The following is an 18,666-nucleotide window of genomic DNA, read 5'->3' as shown; positions in this document are numbered from 1 at the left end:
TGGTTGAGTCTTTCTTTTTAGTTTTATGTAATTGGTCAATTAATTTTGTTCACATGATGGCCAAGATGGTGAGATAGATACTTATCTAACATTTTTATGGGAAATTCTATTATTATTATTTGGGGGGTCTCATATTACAGTGCAAAACGTTTTAATAATAAGCATGGACTTATTTATGTAATTTGTATTTACTGAAGTAAGGCTAGCTATAGTAGGTAGTAGGCTGCCTATTACAGTATGTTGTATTATACTGGTATTGGTATATAAAATCAGACTCCAATGAGAAGTGAAAATCGTGTGCAAGTGGAATCAAAAATTCTTCTGTGGGAGACTTCTGCTTGAAAAGATTAGAAGGAAAGTTCTTGATCATAGCAAACTACAAAAGATTGATTAGTTATTAAGGATCTGAATATAAGATATAAATCGGTACTTACCACACGACGCGAATATTCGCTCAAAATTAAATAGCGAACGTTGGCGTTCTGTGAAACAGACTATAAAGGATCTGTTAAGAAGCTAATTTTGTATGAAAGTCCAGCATGCCAAACGCGATGGAATGCTTGACTTACATAGTATACACCTTTGTAATATTGTTTTTTTTACTGCTACAGTGCTACACGGTGGACTTGAAGTACCTACTGATTTTTTGGAAGATATTTAAAATGATTTAAATTGTTATAAACCTAACCGATGATGGGACTGATGGATTTTGTTGGTAGTGATATAGATTAAGTGTAAGCATAAATTATATTATGTAGTTTGAGGGTAATTGGTATAAAAAAGTATTTTGGGGGGCAACTGGTACATGACCGTTTGAACAAATTCCCTTTTTACCCGTATAATAAAAGCAATGTCTCTGAGCGAGTAAGTATGATACGTCTACATTTAACGTCAGTTTTCATGTGGGTTTATCTCACCGATACGATGCCACCAACAACCAGCTAAGGAATTATTTTTTTGTACTTATGACCATCGTCAATATTTATCACAACATAAAATATTTTAATTTAAAAATTAACAGAAAATTATACATATAGGTACTATAAAATGTATAGATTTCATTTTTAAACAAAAACAAACAACAGGTACATTAAATTCAATTAAAACAATCCATTTTTAATCATACCCTCGGAGGCCACGAACAGTCTAAGTCTCTCAAAATGGGATGTAAAGATGGATTAATAAAATACTGCTCATCAGTGTTCAAATATTCAAATACATTACAGGATAATGCAAAAAAAGGATGCCTAAACACAATATAATATTTAAAAATTATTTGTCCAAAAGCATTACACAAAAATACAAAATTACTCAAACATAAACCACCCACTTTTTATACACCTACATTATTATAAAAAAATTTCGATAGTCCTAAAATATCTGATATAATTACTAAGAACTATTATTATTAATAACAAATATTCTCCACACCGATATATTCTCTCAGTTAAAAGAACAATATTAATTAATATATTGCATTCGTCGTTTTTTTTTTCCACTGCAAACGTCGCGTGAAAGTGAAATTTGTCATAACCGCTCGAGACTCGCTGCAATGACAAGTATATCTACACATTGTTGTCATCGTATGCAAAAGCCAACACTTAATATTATGACGAATATCGATCCAAATTAAATTATACGCTAGGTAAATTTGTTGGTTTTTTTTTCCGAAATTAATTTATATTTCAACAAACACGAAACAAAAGTATATTAGTATGTAATTCTATATCATAATGATTATTATTTATTATGTAAATACTTTTGTAGAAAGAACATACTCTTTTATTATGAGCGCCGACTAAAAAGTAGTCATTAAGATTACAGTATAATGTATATTATATTATAGTCTAAATATTACAATATGTATATTATATTAATTGTAAAATCTTATTATCACAGCGATAACATTAATTATACCTATACCTATACCTATTAATAGGTATAAAGATTCAACGCTATTACATCATTACATCACAATCGTGGTTTATACACCAATCAAAAATAAACACGCATACAATAATATATTATATTAAAATATTATTCAAATTTGTATTTATCGTGAACCTAGTCATACATTCTTTTCACAGCAATGATAAAAAATAATTATCATAATACTTTTAAAAAAATCACCCCATCCGTAATAGGAACATTGAACACATTCCACATTTTAATAATAATAGTACCTACTCGTGTATGATTTATACAACAATCTCGATTTGTAAAAATGTGTAAGTGTTTATATTTTATCACTAAACTGTAGTACCTACAATTGTACTTTTCTCTGTCAATTAATATTTTTGAGACTAGGTACCTATTTTGTTTTTATACTATTTAAATTTATTGAAAAATATTTTTATTGTTATTTATTTTCAAGTTATTACTTCTTTAAATGACAATAATTAATATATTTATATTCATATTCCAAAACAAAATATTTTTAAGAGAATTTTAAAATATAAAAACGGAATTTTGAATCGGTGGTTAAAAAAAAATTAACTTATAAGCGTTTAAAATTTAAATGAGTAGAATGGGTACTAAAAACCCACAAATTCTGATTCGCATTAAGTGCTCATAAAAACTCAAATTACAGTGAACCTTTAAAGACCGGACACAATTGGTTACCTAAATTTTGTCTACTATTTGAAGGTGTCTCCATGTCTGTTATTTAGAGTGAGGAAGGGGAAGGAAATAAATGAAAAAATTTATAATATAAAAAAATTGTACTATTTGTATGTACCTATTTAAATTATTTAATTACATGGTATTTGTAGATACATTCATATTCATTATTTAAATTATGAAAAAGTGAATAGGTAAAAATAAAAAACGAATATTTAAGAAAAAGAATCAGCTACTTAGCTTGTTCAAGAATTTGACGAATTTGACGAATTTAACGCGTAGTCTCAATTCATATGTCAAGTAATTTTTTAATACCACTGTACTGTAGAAGAATGAAGTATTATGTATCTGAATAGAAGCAATTTATTATGCCCTTTTCCGAAGACAAAACATATGCCTATTTTTGGAAAGTTTTGATAATTTTATGATGTGCAATATTAGACAATTACAATGAAAATAATCAAAATCTAGCCATCATAAAAGTGTCCAATATTTAGATGTTTTCCTATAGATAAATGGTAAAAATGCCGGTCCCATAAAATAGTCCGTTTTTTGGAGACGTCCACTATTTAAATGTGTCTGTTAAGGGATGTACATGATATAAACTAACTATTGGTTCAAATTTGATTTCTATATACATATTTAAGTTTATAAAATAAAAATATTCGACTTAGGAATATGAAATTATAAGAATACATGCATTTAAAAAAGTAAAAACTTAAAAAATAATAATATTAAACATAATAAAAAAGAAAAAAAATGTACTTATTAAATTACTATAGTAGAATAAAAGAATCCATTGTAGTATTATAATTTATAATGTATACTAAGTCAACTGTATAAAATTAACTTAAAATAATACGGTTACAATTTTTGTTTCAAAAACTAAATTACAACAATAAAATATAGCAACTGTATTATTCTAGAAAGTAAATTATGTTTACAATTTATAGAAAGCACAATTATAGAGTCTATAATCATAATATTACAATCATGATAGAAAGTAATGCACGGTAATAGCATTGATTACATAAATAGTATATTTATCAATGGTGATACTCATATTCCACAGATGAATTATTTTAACACATATACACATATTATTTTTATTATTATTATAAAGTTATTATAGCAATATCATATTTTTGATGTCATTGTCGTAATTATCTGTACTACAATTTGTGGTGTTGTCTCTTATTTAAAATGTAATATAGGTACTATGGTTAGGTTATACATACTACTATAACTTAGGTTTACAATAGTCTGATTTTACAGTAAGACTTAAGTATAGATAACAATTAAAAGAATATTATTACACTATTATTTTTTTGCTTTCATAATTTTCTAATGACTAAATTTTGATTTAATTTTGTAACTGCTATCATTACATGTGTATGTATAATATTGTGTTTTATAAAATTAATACAAATGAATTGTTTTTGTTTAAAATGCATTAAAACATAAATATTTATTAATTAGTTAAAAGAAATAAAAAAAATTACTATTATGCAATTAACAAAAAAAAAATAATCGTTCCAGTACAGATAGGTAAATAAATTTCAAAACCATAGCAGTCGTAGTACTAAAAAATTATATCAACTATAATTTGAAAACCTAGAAATTTATTTATACTTAAATATTGTATAATTTTTTTTTAAATAATATAGAAAAAGTGTACACTATAATGACATTTTTGAGCATACACAATTATTGCACCTTGGATTTTTATTAATCTAGACATAAAATTTATAATTTTGAATAATCATTATAAAGGCTTGCCTAAAACATAAGTACCAACCTTTTAAAAAAATTAACAAATAAAAAAATAGTTTGGAGTATACTTAAGTTATGATTTTCAAAATCACCTTACTTGCTCATTAATTTTAATCAATAATACAAGCAACATACTCATATAATATACAATGTGGTTTATTAAATCAAAAATACTTGTAACCTAAACAGCGCTATGAGTGATGTGTTACATTAAATGAATCACAGAATATATAAGTATAAGACATACATAACATCTTGGATATATACCAAATGCACTATTTAATTCAAATGCCATAAAATTAAGTATAAAAATTCAATGATGTATAATTTTTTTAATTATTTAAAAAAAAAATTGAAATAAAAATAATTCCATTTCTACATGATTGATAAATAAAAATAATTAAGTTTTAAAATAAATGTTTTGATAAAAACTGTTATTAAGAGGAGGGGGAGTGAAGTGATGGAAAAGTATATTATCTGTATTCCAATATCATATTTAAACAACATTTATACTTTAAAACATCAATAGCTTTGATACATTATTACCATCTCTAATAATATAATGTACAAGATAGTAACAATATAATTATTGAATATAATCTAATAAGAATTTATAAATGTAACTTTTATAATAATACATACTATAAAACATATGTATAAGTAGTAAAAATATATGCGTATTTGTTTTTTAATTGAATTATAATTTAAATATAAGACTACATAAAACAGAAACTAAATTGTTATGTAATCTTAAGCAATATCTTTTCTTTTAGTTTTTAAGTTATACATTTTTATCTGAATTAAATAATGTAGTTGTATTTTAATTATCTCTGTCAGCGTAGAAACTCGGTTCTCCTTCAAATTGGACAACTAACAGTTGTATAATTTAAAAGAAATCCACCTACCAAAATCTCATACTAAACAACAGCAGGGCGCACTTCACATTCTCCTTTGCTCAGCCGGTATTCTGCCATTTTGGTAATTCCATGGTAATGAACAAATGCTGCCAATATAACGAGTACATGGAATATTTGATGACTTTGAAACTATAAAGAAAAAAATTGTCAAAACATAATAATCTAAAAATAATATATATTACAATATGTTTACTATATTTCGGGGAATTTTGTAAACGTGTTAGTTTTAAAACAAATTAATTAAAAAAATTATAATTATCTAAAATTTCATTTATTTATTTTTTATTTTTTGTTATTAAGAAATATATAAATACATTTTTAATAAGGAATTTATGTTCCTAGTAATTAATAATAATTATTATTATAATTATCCCTTATAATTCATTTCAGTCTTTATTTTTTTAGTCATACATTTATTTTCTTATATTTTATAAAAAATTCTAGTTTTACTCAAATATTTTGACAAGATATTTGCATAAATTTTAAGATCATCAGCAAAAAGTTGATATTTATAAAATGTAAGACAAGTTCCTAAGTCCACAATAAAAATAATAAATAACAGCAGAAATAAATTACCACCCAAGGAAAGACAGAAAAAGTTTCAGACAAAAAGCAAGCCAATTACATTTACTATTTGAGATCTATTAATTAAATAAGAATTAAACCAACCAGGATAGAAATAGATCTGATATGCAATACAAATGTCATTTTATATTAAGTAACGTGTGGTTAATTGAATCAACAGCTTTGCCGAAATCGGTATAGATAACATCAATTTTTTTTTTTCAAATTCCATAAATTAAATTAAATAATTATAAAAGTAAAGTAAATTGTTTTCTAACTTAACATCCTCTACTAAAGCCATGTTAGTCTCTATTAAATGTGATTGTTAACAAAGGCATCATTCATTTTTTTAATCATTTTGGCAAAACAAATAATTTTATTATTGCTCTATAGTTAAATATCAAACTTTTTTTACCGAACTTATGAATAATGTAATAAAACTATTTTTCCGCCTCCATGGAAAAATAACCAACAATTAATGAACAGTTAAATATTAGGTATGCTTAGAAGAACTGATACTAAGTATTTACAAGAGCGTAACATTGTAACAAAATATTTGGTATAATGGTATACCATCTGGTTTGGGACAAAGAACTAACAGAACCAAGGTTTTAAATATCTTACCGAATGTAATTTTTAAGGATGATTGATAACAAATATCAGTATAATTTTCCAAATTATCAATATTTCTATTTGAATTTAATTTATTTGTTGTACATACGGACATACAGAGTTGAATCCAGGTATACTTCAGGAGGACGAATGCTCCCCCCCCCCTGAAATTTCTTTCGTACCCCCTGACAAATACAACTTTCAAAAAAATGTACCTATTTATTAAATGCACAATACTCATTACGATTACCACACCTAATAGCTTTCAATAAAATATAATTTATTTATATCAATGTTTGTAAAAATAGTGAGCCCCTTCCCCCAGAGAAATTGTCTGGATTCAACACTGTGTACATACCAAGCTAAAAAATCCTTCAAATAGCCACGTCAGATCTCCAGTGTAAAATTTATCATTAGATATCATTATACAGAGTATAACATTATCAGCTTTTAGGTCTTTAATTTAAATTTATAAAATATAAATTATCAATGATAATTTTAAAAATGGAGAAGGTAATCGTTCTGCTGCACAATAGGAGTTGAGTATACCGTATCAATAAATGAACAATAGACACTGTAATGCAGGGGTCACCAAATGGCGGCCCGTGGATGAATTTTAACCGGCTCGCAGACAAGGATAGAAAAAGCCAATAATTTAATATGTAACCTAACCTAATCGACATACTATAATAAATATTATGTACTTCGAATTTTTATGGCCCTCAAACATTTTCTGAATTCTTAATGTGGCCCACGGAAAGTATTAATTGGTGATCCCTGCTGTAATGGATCTAAAATAATTTAAATAATTTATAATATTTATTTTTAATCGAAAAAAAAGAATCTTCTAAATATAATCGGTCATATTGTAATGTATAAATATGACAATAAACAACTTTTTATGTAGTGGTATAGTTGTGTATCATAGAAAGAAACAAATTATTTGGCATTGAATATATTAAGCCAGCCAAAAAATCTAATTGGCAAACATCTAAGTCATCCCAACTCTTAATACAATAACCAACCTTAACCTAAGTAATATAATATAAGTATAGATATACAGAGTAATTCACCAAGCATATTCACCCCGATTTCTTCTTCAATAATGCAGATATTCAAAACCTGATTTTTGAAATTTTTTTCTTTAAAAAAATTTTATACTATTAAAGATTATCCTATGGAGATTCAAACAAAAAATCTCAAGAATTTAAAAAACGTGTAGTTTTTAAGTATATTAAATTATTCCAAAACTCAGAATTTGATTAAATTTATTATTAAATGAAAAAATAACATTGAGCATGATTGATGAATCATCTTGTACATAAAATAAATAATATATTATACAATAGTATTAATAACTAATAATCTATACCAATGGTTCTCAACCTCTTTTTAAATACAGCACACAACATAACATAATTTTCTTAAATATGAGTAAATGTTTTTGTTTGTTTTTAGGTCATTATAATGTATTATCTATTAAATTAAAAAAATTATTACTGGAAAACCTCTATTTTTAATAACAATACTTTATCGCACTCGCAGAGCACATTTACAGTTTGTAGCACACAAGTGTGTTTCAGAACACCAGTTGAGAACAATAATAATAGGTGTTTTAGTACTTTTTAATAATTTAAAATTGATCTTTATTTTTAAATGTTTAATACATTCGGTATGACTGTATGTAAGAAATAGGGACAAAATTGTTGATATAAATCCTCTATAAGGCATCCTAAGCAATAAAATTAAATAATTTTGTTTAATAAAGGTTATAAATATTATTATTAATTAGTTTTTATTTAAAATATTTTTTAAATTTTAATTATTAACAGAAATAATAATATCTTTCACTATTAGTTATTCAAATCACAATTTTAATATAAAATAGGACAACCGGTTTAACTATACACTACTCGTGTAAACAGAGAACTAATTTCTCTAATAAAGTAGTATATTACAGTATATTCTTACCAATAAATCACATCTTCCAGGGAAAAATCGTTCTGGTACTCTTAAAGCATATAACAAAGCACCAGAGATATACAAAAAACCCATAAGTAACAGCCATCCAAGACTAATCAATGTAAAGTTAGAAAAGAATCCTTCGACAGCTCCATAATGAAGTGCTGGTATAACACCAATCAATCCAAATGTAGTAAAAACACCTAAAAAAAATTAAAATAAACCTTTACTTAAAATCATTTCATAAACTAATAACAAAACTAAATAGAAAAATAATTATTCCAATTATATTTTAAGATATTATAAAATTAATTATAATACAGAATTTGGTAATTCTGTATAATAAATTAAGTAGTAAAAGAAATTAAGTAAGCAACAATAACTACTAAGTCCAGATTTGTATGTATTAAAAAGTTTAAAATGATATGAAAATATGTGTTGAGAAACCTTAAAATATCCAACTAATATAATATTAATATTTTCAAGAAATTAGAAAAAATATATTTTTCACAAAAATATTGCCTACCATTCTTTAATAAAAGTTTAACTGATTTTTGGTTAAAATTCAGAGATAAATTTAAATTGTTGATTGTATATATTAACTTGACTATACATTTATAGGTAATTAAAAAGTTAAATAAATAAAAGTTAAAGTCCTTATTTTAAATATTATTCACTCAAAGATTTACATTGAAATATAAAAAAAAAATTACAACTTATCAATTACTTTCCTATTAATACCTAACAATACAGCCAAGCAAAATCTAAAAATTTTCCTGAATATATAAGTTTTAAAATCAAGAAATTTATAATTTATTTACTTTATATACATAAAGAGAAAATACCTTTCTTTTAAGTATATAAAAATCTTCAAGTATAACTTTACAACAAATTATGCATTTATTATTGAAATGCAACATAAGATACATTTTTAGATGCATTCTCTGCTAAATAAATCATCAACATTTCTTATTACACAAACTTACAATAAAAGTAAATGAATTAGAAAAATAATTTATAATAAATTCAAAATTGTTAAATTATATAAGTTTACAATAAAAATATTAATGACACTGTTGATTTAATATTTATTTGAAAATATGTTATTATAAATAGTTTTTAGTACAGAAATAATCTACTAATATATTCTGTTCAATATAAGGGACTCTGGCCTCTGGCCATCTAACCACATTTGTAACTACTAGATGTTATCATACCATGTCATCTTCATATAATACAGATTTATGCCTAAGGGTCTTATAGTTTTCAACAAAAACTTGTAATAGCAAATGTTCCTTTTCATACTGAATAGAGTAGGTACATAATTGCATTTTTTACAGGATAATTAATAATAGTCAACTAACTATTACTTGATATACAACTATACATATTTTTAATATTAGTATACCTGCTCTGAGTGGCCTGAGGCCAGGATCACTGAATTTGTCCCATAATGCTACGACCATTGCCACCATTCCCAGTGCAACAATCAATATTAAATATAATATCCACGAATATGGCTCACAATAAAATCCATAATATAACCATGGCACAAATGAACCCATTATCAGTATGGCAATTCCACAATAATCCAATCTTCATAAATAAATAATTAATTAATTCATTTAAAATTAAAATAATCAAAATGACTTATTTACTTGCTAAAAAATTTGCCAACGGTTTCTGAATGACAATGAACAGTATGAAACACAAATGAAAAACCCATGCAAGTAATTGCTCCAATAAAATATATAATAAAAACTAATTTGTCTTGAAACGAAAGTTCTTCTTCCGGTCTAGATGCGAAATAAAGAGTCATAACAAAAAATGCAATACATCCTGTAAAATAATGGAAATTAATAAAATCTCAATTTGTCAAATTAAATTAAATAATTTTTATAATTACCTAACAAATGTGTCCATATGTTTCCGGTTTCAGTATGAATTCGAAAAATAGATTGAAAACAAGCCTGAAATGAATTCAATGGTGGTCTGTGTCCTGTATGCAAGAAATCATTATCCTGGAGCCATTGAGGTAAGTTGTGAAAATTACACACATTCCACATTTTACGGCCAAGATCACGGGCTTGAGCCGCAACATGCTGAAACTCTGCTTGAGCCATAGTGCCAATATCCATGTTTTCATTTGTTTCATTGGATAAACTACAAGCCATCTAAAAATATAATGCCTCCAACTATTATTTTAAATAATTAAGAATCATCGTATTAAAAATGTTTAATAAATTTCAAAATAATAATAATTATAATTCCCTGTGAAAAATAATAATAAAACCAGTGATTGTATATATAAAATAAATCCTTACATCATTGTTTCCATTTGAAGGGCCAGATAATAAATCAGTTTTCTCTGCTATTAATTCATCTGATTTCTATAAAACATACACATAAAATAGGATACACAATACAAATAAATTAGTATTATTTTTTGGTAGAATAAATAGGTGAAAAATATATAAATCTTATTCAGTGTATCTATTCAATATGATAAAAAAAACTTTTTTTGGTATATTTTTGTTAAAATTAAAATATGCAATAAAATAAATATCTTTAGTAACATCAAACCAATAATATAAACATGATTTATAATGATATTATTTTTGGTATATTACAAAAAATATTTCATTTTATTTCACATTCCTTTAGTAGGTAATTGTATTTAAAATTGATTTTATTCTTTATATTTCAGTTGAAAATGTAATGAATATGAATAAATATATTGAACAATAAACTATCTAAATTAATAAGATCAAATGCAGACATTCTGTCCAAAGCAAGTATTTTTACATTTTTTAAAAGCTTAAGATAGTTTATACACAATAAACATACATAAGTTAACATTAATTAATAAATAAAATAAATTCACTTTAAAATAGTTATAATAATAAGTAATAACAGATAAAATAATAATTCTTATGATATTAATGCTGAATGTATAATATTAACAACTACTGATTTTCATATGAGATACTATTACTAGTAAAACATATTATTTTAGAATATAATTGTTCCTATTCAAGTACAAAACAAGAAATTTAAGTTCATTTTAGTGACTTATGATAATACATGTAATAAATTATAAGTAATTCTGTAAAATTAAACGTGCCTTTAAAACATTTAAAAAGCAGGCTCTTTGCTCCCCTTTAATCAGGCCAAAACACTATTATTTAGAAGACAATTTATTCATAAATACATTTATATAATACTTAAATAGTTAAGTATTACTCTATGCTATAATATATGACGTACTAATTTACCATTATCAAAGCTGACAATATGACAGATAAAAAGTTAATGTTCACTATAAAAATAAAAATAAATTATATATTGACCTTTATTTTCAAATTTAAGATTAAAATATCTACTACTATTAACCATTTTATTAACTCAACAATGATAACTTGAAGACAGATATCTAATATTTGTATACATCTGTGATTTTCGATTACTAAGGTTAAAGGTTATCTCTCTATTTTTACCATAAAACAGTGTTAAAACTAAACACATACCTAACCTTTTTTTTTTTTTTTAATCTATAATATCAATAAGAAGATTTGATGTTAGAAATTGTATTGATCTATTTAATAAAAAAAAAATGATGAAAAATATACTTACATTGTTTAAATCAGCAGAAGGTATTTTACGGTGTCTAAGAATACTATTTTTTTTTGCTGTTGAAGTATTGTCGGCTGCATTTTTTTCAGGCTTTGTAATAGTTTCAGTCTGTACACTTTCAGACATCTTGAAATTAAATTTTATATGACTCAACAACCTGTAATCATTTTTTTTTAATATACATATTAATTTATTTAATACCAGATTTTAGTTAATTAAATAATTTAGAACTAATATCTTCAAACAAATAGATAGGTAAATAGTAATAAAGTTTGGAGTTTCATTAATTTTAAATTAATTATTCAATATGCCTATTAATCTAGTTAATAGTTAATAACATAATTTAATATATTATAGAAACACATTTTATAATGAAATACATAAAGTATACAAATAAATCAATTCTGTAGTCGACTTGGGAAATTTAAGCTGCAGATAATCAACTTCAGTAGGTAGTTAAATTTTGACCTTTAAAAGTGTTTAATTTGATTTTCACACAACAATTAATTCTTTTGACATTTATTAAAAACAGAATGAATCAATAATATAAACCATCATTGTTTTAAACCTTGAAAAATTATGCTCACACATGTTTGGATACATAAAACAAATACATTTTGTCATATAATTAATGCAGACATTGTAAATAAAAATATAATACAAAAAAACTACTTTACACTAAAATATCACTTACTATATTAACAAAAAAATATTTTTACTAATAATAAACCATTATTATTCATCTTATTACATTCTATATTCATCAACTGCTATTAAAAAATTATATGTATCATTTAATAAATAATACATATATTATATAATATCAATGTTTCAATTTTCTAATTCATAATCTGAGTATAAATTTAGAACAACACTTTTAAATACTTATGAGTTATATATAACTTTTCAAAAATATTATGTTAATCAATCATCAGCAATTTAAAAAATAAATATTAAAATATAATTTTAATACCTATAGCTTAAGGTGCCCACCACCAATACAATAGAATTTTACCACCACCCCTGCAGTGTGTGGGGACCTTTATAAAGTTATAAGCTTAGATCAGAGATTGTGAACAATATGTGTCACATATGAGTATTTATCAGAAGAGCCGTTGCACAGAAAAGAAAAAAAATTGTTATTTGTTTATTACTATATTCAAAATGTAAAACATTTAAGTAATTTTAGTTTTATATGTACAATTATTATTAAAAATTTTTATCTGATATAATGTACATATAAATAATATATATTATTATGAATAATTAAATATTATCAACTATGTCTTAAATAGTTTAAAAATTATTAAAATTGTTCGAAGAGAATAAAGTGTTTGGGAAGAAAAATTTAAATACCTCTGACTAATATGTAATACAAATCAAGTCTTACCAGTTATATTTATTGTAAGTTAGAAGACATCATACTTAATATTCAGGTTTAATACATCAGAATTGTGGCAGTTATTAACAGTTTCTAAATGAAAAGAAAGGGTGAAATTCCCCTCCTTTTCTATTGGCATATTATATTTTTAAACTAACAGTTACCGCAACTATATTTTAAATCATTACTACATATACACTGCATATTTTATAAAACACCAACATTTTTTTAAAAAATTTTAAAAGTATAATAGTGATCAAAATTTAAAAATGAGAAGACATTTTAGATTAAAGTAAAATTTTAAACATTTTTTTTATTATTTTTTTTAGTATTTTATAGCTTTTATTATCTTGAAAAATATAATAAGGTTAATGATAATCAAATTAATTCTTAAAAATTATTTTCTTTATTAAATAAATTCTTTGAACAAATTTATGTTTTTACATAATATAAAAATCTCAAATTTTTTCTTATATAAATTATTATTAAGTACCTAATTTAAAATCTTTATTATACAGTACACTATTGATCAGGCATAATAACTTATTCACATAATATTAGCTTATGGTGCCCAACCCGCAACAGTAGACTGCATGTGACCAGCAAAGATCACAATAATATGCTCTGTTACAAATTTCTAGAATAAAATTTGAAAACTAAAAATAAGTTATTGTTTAGCATTTACAAAATTTAAAAATAAATTGATGTTTCTTGTAATTTAAATATAGGATATTACTATTAAAAGTAACTTCATTTAAAATATTTTAAAATGATTAAGATAATAATTAATATCATTGATTTTGTAATATTTTTATTAATTATATAATAAATAATTCTAAGGATAGTTTGGTATCGGTTCTTACATGATTACTTATCGGTAACAGCTATTTTATTTTTTCTAAAATTGCTATTAACACTAATAATTAGTGCCAAAGAAGAAGTCCAATGTTAATTGAACAAACGAAACATGAGACCAGATACTAACATATTCAAGTATTGAGGAAGGAATTGTAACATTCCTAGACTACAACAAAAATTATCATTTATATATCTTTGTATGCTCCACAAAGAATTGTTTTTTCCAACATTGGGATTGATTGTTGATAAAATAGAAATAGACTGAACCCAAACAAAGAGAGAATATTAATGTTCCTCAACAAAAATCTAAATAATTAATGAATTATATTATATTATATTAGTACTTAAATAAAAATTAAAAGTTATTATTTATTTTTTTTAATAAAATGTTTAATATATGTGTTATTCTGATTGTTAATACAATTTTTAAAAAGAACCAATATCAGAATTGGTATTGATAACCAAAGGTAAATTTTTAGAACTGAATAAGAACCGGAATAGATGATTTTTTTAAGTACCGGCCCAATACTAAATAATTCTAATGACCATCCTAATGTTGTCATAATTAAAATACCTTTAGAATTGGGCTATAAATAACTCTTTTTTATTTTTGAATTGAAAAAACGCAAATAAATTATAAATTTATTTAGTTTAACAAAACATAATATTTCATACACTGCACTTAGACAAAATTCTTGTTCATATTTATTACAACATAAAACTTATGCCAATCAGAATAAAATATCGAGACAAATAGGTAAAACCAACAATAAATTAGCTGTTATAATGCTTTAGGCTTATATCACATTATGTTAATAACAAAAGAATTCTATGAAATTGAAACAATCAAACAATATACTAATCAGAAAAGTAAATAAGTTATTAATAATCAACTATTATTTTAATTCTGCATGTTTTTGAAAATAATTGGTAGGTACCTATTATTATAATAAAGTTTTAATATAAATAAATGCAGTTATTTGTTTATACTAAAAGTTATATCAAACAAAAGTACATTTATGTTCAATAATAGCTAGGTTTTAGGAAACAATTTAAATTTGTCAAAATATATAGGTAGGTAACTACATGGGTAACTAAATTAATGAATATTTACAAACAATATATGTATTGTGAAAGCCTGATTGGGAATTCTATAAACGATTTTTCAATTTAATAAATTAATAAATACCTAATCAATTTTTAAAATGTAAAAAAAATAAAACAATATATTATTCATAAATAATTGCCAAGAACTGATAATTTGTGACCTCTTATTGTGCTTATATTTCTCAAGTGAAATAATTACTTATACTTATAGAATATTTGGACTAATATAATGAACTATTAATTATTACAATTAATCAATGATTATAACTACTAATTTTAGTAAATTGTATTCGTTAGTATATTATTATACTCAACTACATATACATTATATAATAACAAAAAAGAAACATAAATTAACAAAGCATGTATTTTTTTAAATAACTGATTTCAGTAAATTAAAAAGTATAATGAATATTTTTGTATGCATTCCCAAATAAACAAATCACAAACATTATAGCTTATAATATTTTAACACTAGGCTGCAAAATTTTAGTTTCAATCGAAACTTATCAATGGTAATTAAAAAACCAATGAAAATTTCGAAGTACCTGTGTACTCACACTAAGTTATTTCCTAGTCCTTTTGATGTTCATGCAATACCAGTTAACAAGAGAGGGTCTCAAAAAAATGTTAAGTTCCTATATTCAGTTTCAGCTTAACCTACATCATAAAAAAATTTATAACTAAAATCGCTTATTCACAATTTTCCGGAATTACTAATACATTCTGTTAATGGTCACACTCGACATCACAATAAAAAATTATAGGTAAGGTATAAATTATACACCTAAATAATATTTATATAGACGAAAAACGTACCTGTTGCAATTAGTTGAGAAACTCCGTCGACTGACCAGAAAATTACAAAAGACAAAACCGAACACTACTCGGCAAATCGTTTAATCGTCGGCAATCGATCGACCGACGACACGCGATAAATTATACTATTATTACGCTCGCCGTAAATATTCGCTACGGTACGACTAAAAAACATACAAGTTACAACGTGTTATCACTACGAGAGAAATTAATAAAATACGTTTTAACAATAATTTTATTACGTAAAAGGCAACGATGTGCGCAACGTCCGGCGTAACGAGTATTGAATATTAACGCCGTTATCAACAATGACAACAACAAAATTAATATTCAATAGTAACAAATAATGAAAATAGTAAAAAACGTGTCCATTACATAAACATATGTCTATGGTCCATTATAGCCTATAGGGGGTGGTATCTGGTATTTGGTTGTCCAATGTCCGGTAGTCTATCAGATGGTCTGTCCAGCCTTCGCGGGTATCTATCACTTTGACTTTGTCAAAATCGTGGATAATATAGCTAGCGGAAAATAAGTGACTGGCCGGACACCGGTGATGGGCGAAGAGTTAAAATGTGATAGGTGTTTTGAGTCGTTGATAATTATTATCTAACTAATAAAAACCCGCAAGCGGCCGCTAGAAAATAAAGAAACCGACCGACCTGAGTGAGTATCGAGATTTTGTGACGCACATGAATGTCGCGAATATGAAACTATTTTTTGCTTATAATACGCCGCACGGCCAACGGGGAATATCAATTGATAATGAATAATGATAGTAAATAGAAATAATTTAATTCGGTGATAACGGGATGATAGCATTCGACATTTCGATCCCAGTTTGTAATAGGTAATTATTAAAATAATAATTAATGTTGTTGACCGCGACTGCAGAAAAAGTAACGTAAACTTTTTCGAGAAGTGGTGGACTATTACAACACATTTTACATCTCGCTAGATTAATGACGTTTTAAATATTATTATGCAGTTATGCTATTATGAATTTTATGTGTAATTTATGTCGTTTGACGATCTTAGTATTTATTTTATGCTGCTCAAATCTAATATTATAGTCGTGATTAAATATTTGATATTTGAACAAGTTGTTTATTGTATATAACTGACAATAATAGTATACAGCATAACTACATGAATATGTGAGAACTGAAAAATTGAAAAATGTGAATATTGTGAATGTTTCTAGTTGTTTCCAATTCCAAGGAGTGGCTTTCTATCAATAATAATAATAACCAATACATCATTTTTGATAACCAGTAAAAAATGTCCAAGGCCAATAAGGCTGGTAATTAAAAAACTCAAAAAGTAAAGAATATGCTCTGGAAGTCTAAAAATTATAGGAAATTTCTAAGTTAAAAATAATAAAAAGTATAAATTATAAATTGTAATAACTAATAAGTAATGTACGATTATAATATATAAACGAAATACTGATAAAATGTTTGGTAGCACTGTATAAGTAGATGCATAATTTAACTATATAAAAAAAACAGTTCACATAATTTCCAGTCAAAATAAAACCATTCTTTATCGTTATAATTTTTAGGTTTTAGGTTTATACATAAATTTTAAGCACCTACTATTATTACTCATTAACTACCTACTTGTCTGAATTTCGATTTTTATGTAGGTACCTAAAAACTCCAAAAAATATATTCTGCTTCATAATATAATAATATAAAATTAAAAATGTACCTATGTTGTACAGGCCCGTATTTAGTGGGGCACGGCCGCACGGGTGAACACATGCCCAGGGGTGGGAAAATGAAATATTAGTGTAGTCATGGGCGCCGTGTGCAGGGGGGCTCGGGGGCTACAGCCCCCCATGATCTTGGTATAGTGGAGCTAAGCCCCCCACTACCTCACGGTTCTTATATTATAAAATAAGTCATAAGTCAATTAAAAATGTTGATGATGTCTTGAAGCTAATGAAAAACGATGATGCACTTCGTCAAATGTTACCAGAGTTAAAAAAATATTATGCATACCTAATGTTAGTTATACCAGTGTCATCATGTACTTCAGAAAGATCATTCGCAGACTTAAGACATACATCAGGAGTACAATGAGTCAAACACGGTTGAATGATATTGCCATTCTTCATGTTCACCGTGATGAAGAAATAAATGTAGAAACTGTCGCAAACCAATTCATCAACATTTCCAAAGTGCGGAAAAATACATTTTCTTTATAAAATGTTTAACTTTTAAAATAAATTGGTCTTTTTTAATTTTTGTCTTATGATTACTATAATAATTTTATAACATACAAAACAACAAATAACTAAATTTTAATAGTTAATTGTTTAACGAAAATATTTATGTAAAACTTCAGTAAAAGTGTTCATAAAATAGTGAGCCCCCCATGATATTTTTAAAACCTGGCGCCTATGAGTGTAGTATT

At 25.0% G+C, this 18,666-nt stretch overlaps 1 protein-coding gene across 2 annotated transcripts; it reads right to left on the bottom strand.

Annotated features, from left to right (window-relative positions):
• Window positions 1-3,711: 3,711 nt before the first annotated feature.
• LOC114120769 (adiponectin receptor protein-like) lies at window positions 3,712-16,949 on the bottom strand. 2 transcript variants are annotated; one of them, XM_050208236.1, is made up of 9 exons: window positions 16,488-16,948; window positions 16,246-16,409; window positions 12,081-12,237; window positions 10,772-10,837; window positions 10,354-10,621; window positions 10,106-10,286; window positions 9,856-10,043; window positions 8,457-8,650; window positions 3,712-5,438 (listed from the first exon to the last, which is right to left on the bottom strand). In XM_050208236.1, exons 3-9 carry the CDS (start codon window positions 12,204-12,206, stop codon window positions 5,310-5,312), a joined length of 1,152 nt encoding a protein of 383 aa, XP_050064193.1. In that variant the 5' UTR covers window positions 12,207-12,237; window positions 16,246-16,409; window positions 16,488-16,948; the 3' UTR covers window positions 3,712-5,309. The 2 variants fall into 2 exon arrangements, with proteins under 2 accessions (XP_050064193.1, XP_027838593.2); XM_027982792.2 differs by lacking the exon at window positions 10,772-10,837 and having other exon boundaries at window positions 16,246-16,949.
• Window positions 16,950-18,666: the final 1,717 nt, after the last annotated feature.

This window comes from Aphis gossypii, chromosome 1, assembly GCF_020184175.1.
Source record: "Aphis gossypii isolate Hap1 chromosome 1, ASM2018417v2, whole genome shotgun sequence".
NCBI classification, from domain to species: Eukaryota; Metazoa; Arthropoda; class Insecta; order Hemiptera; family Aphididae; genus Aphis; species Aphis gossypii.
The sequence above is the reverse complement of the archived record's forward strand: the minus strand, read 5'-3'. Positions and strand labels throughout refer to the sequence as shown.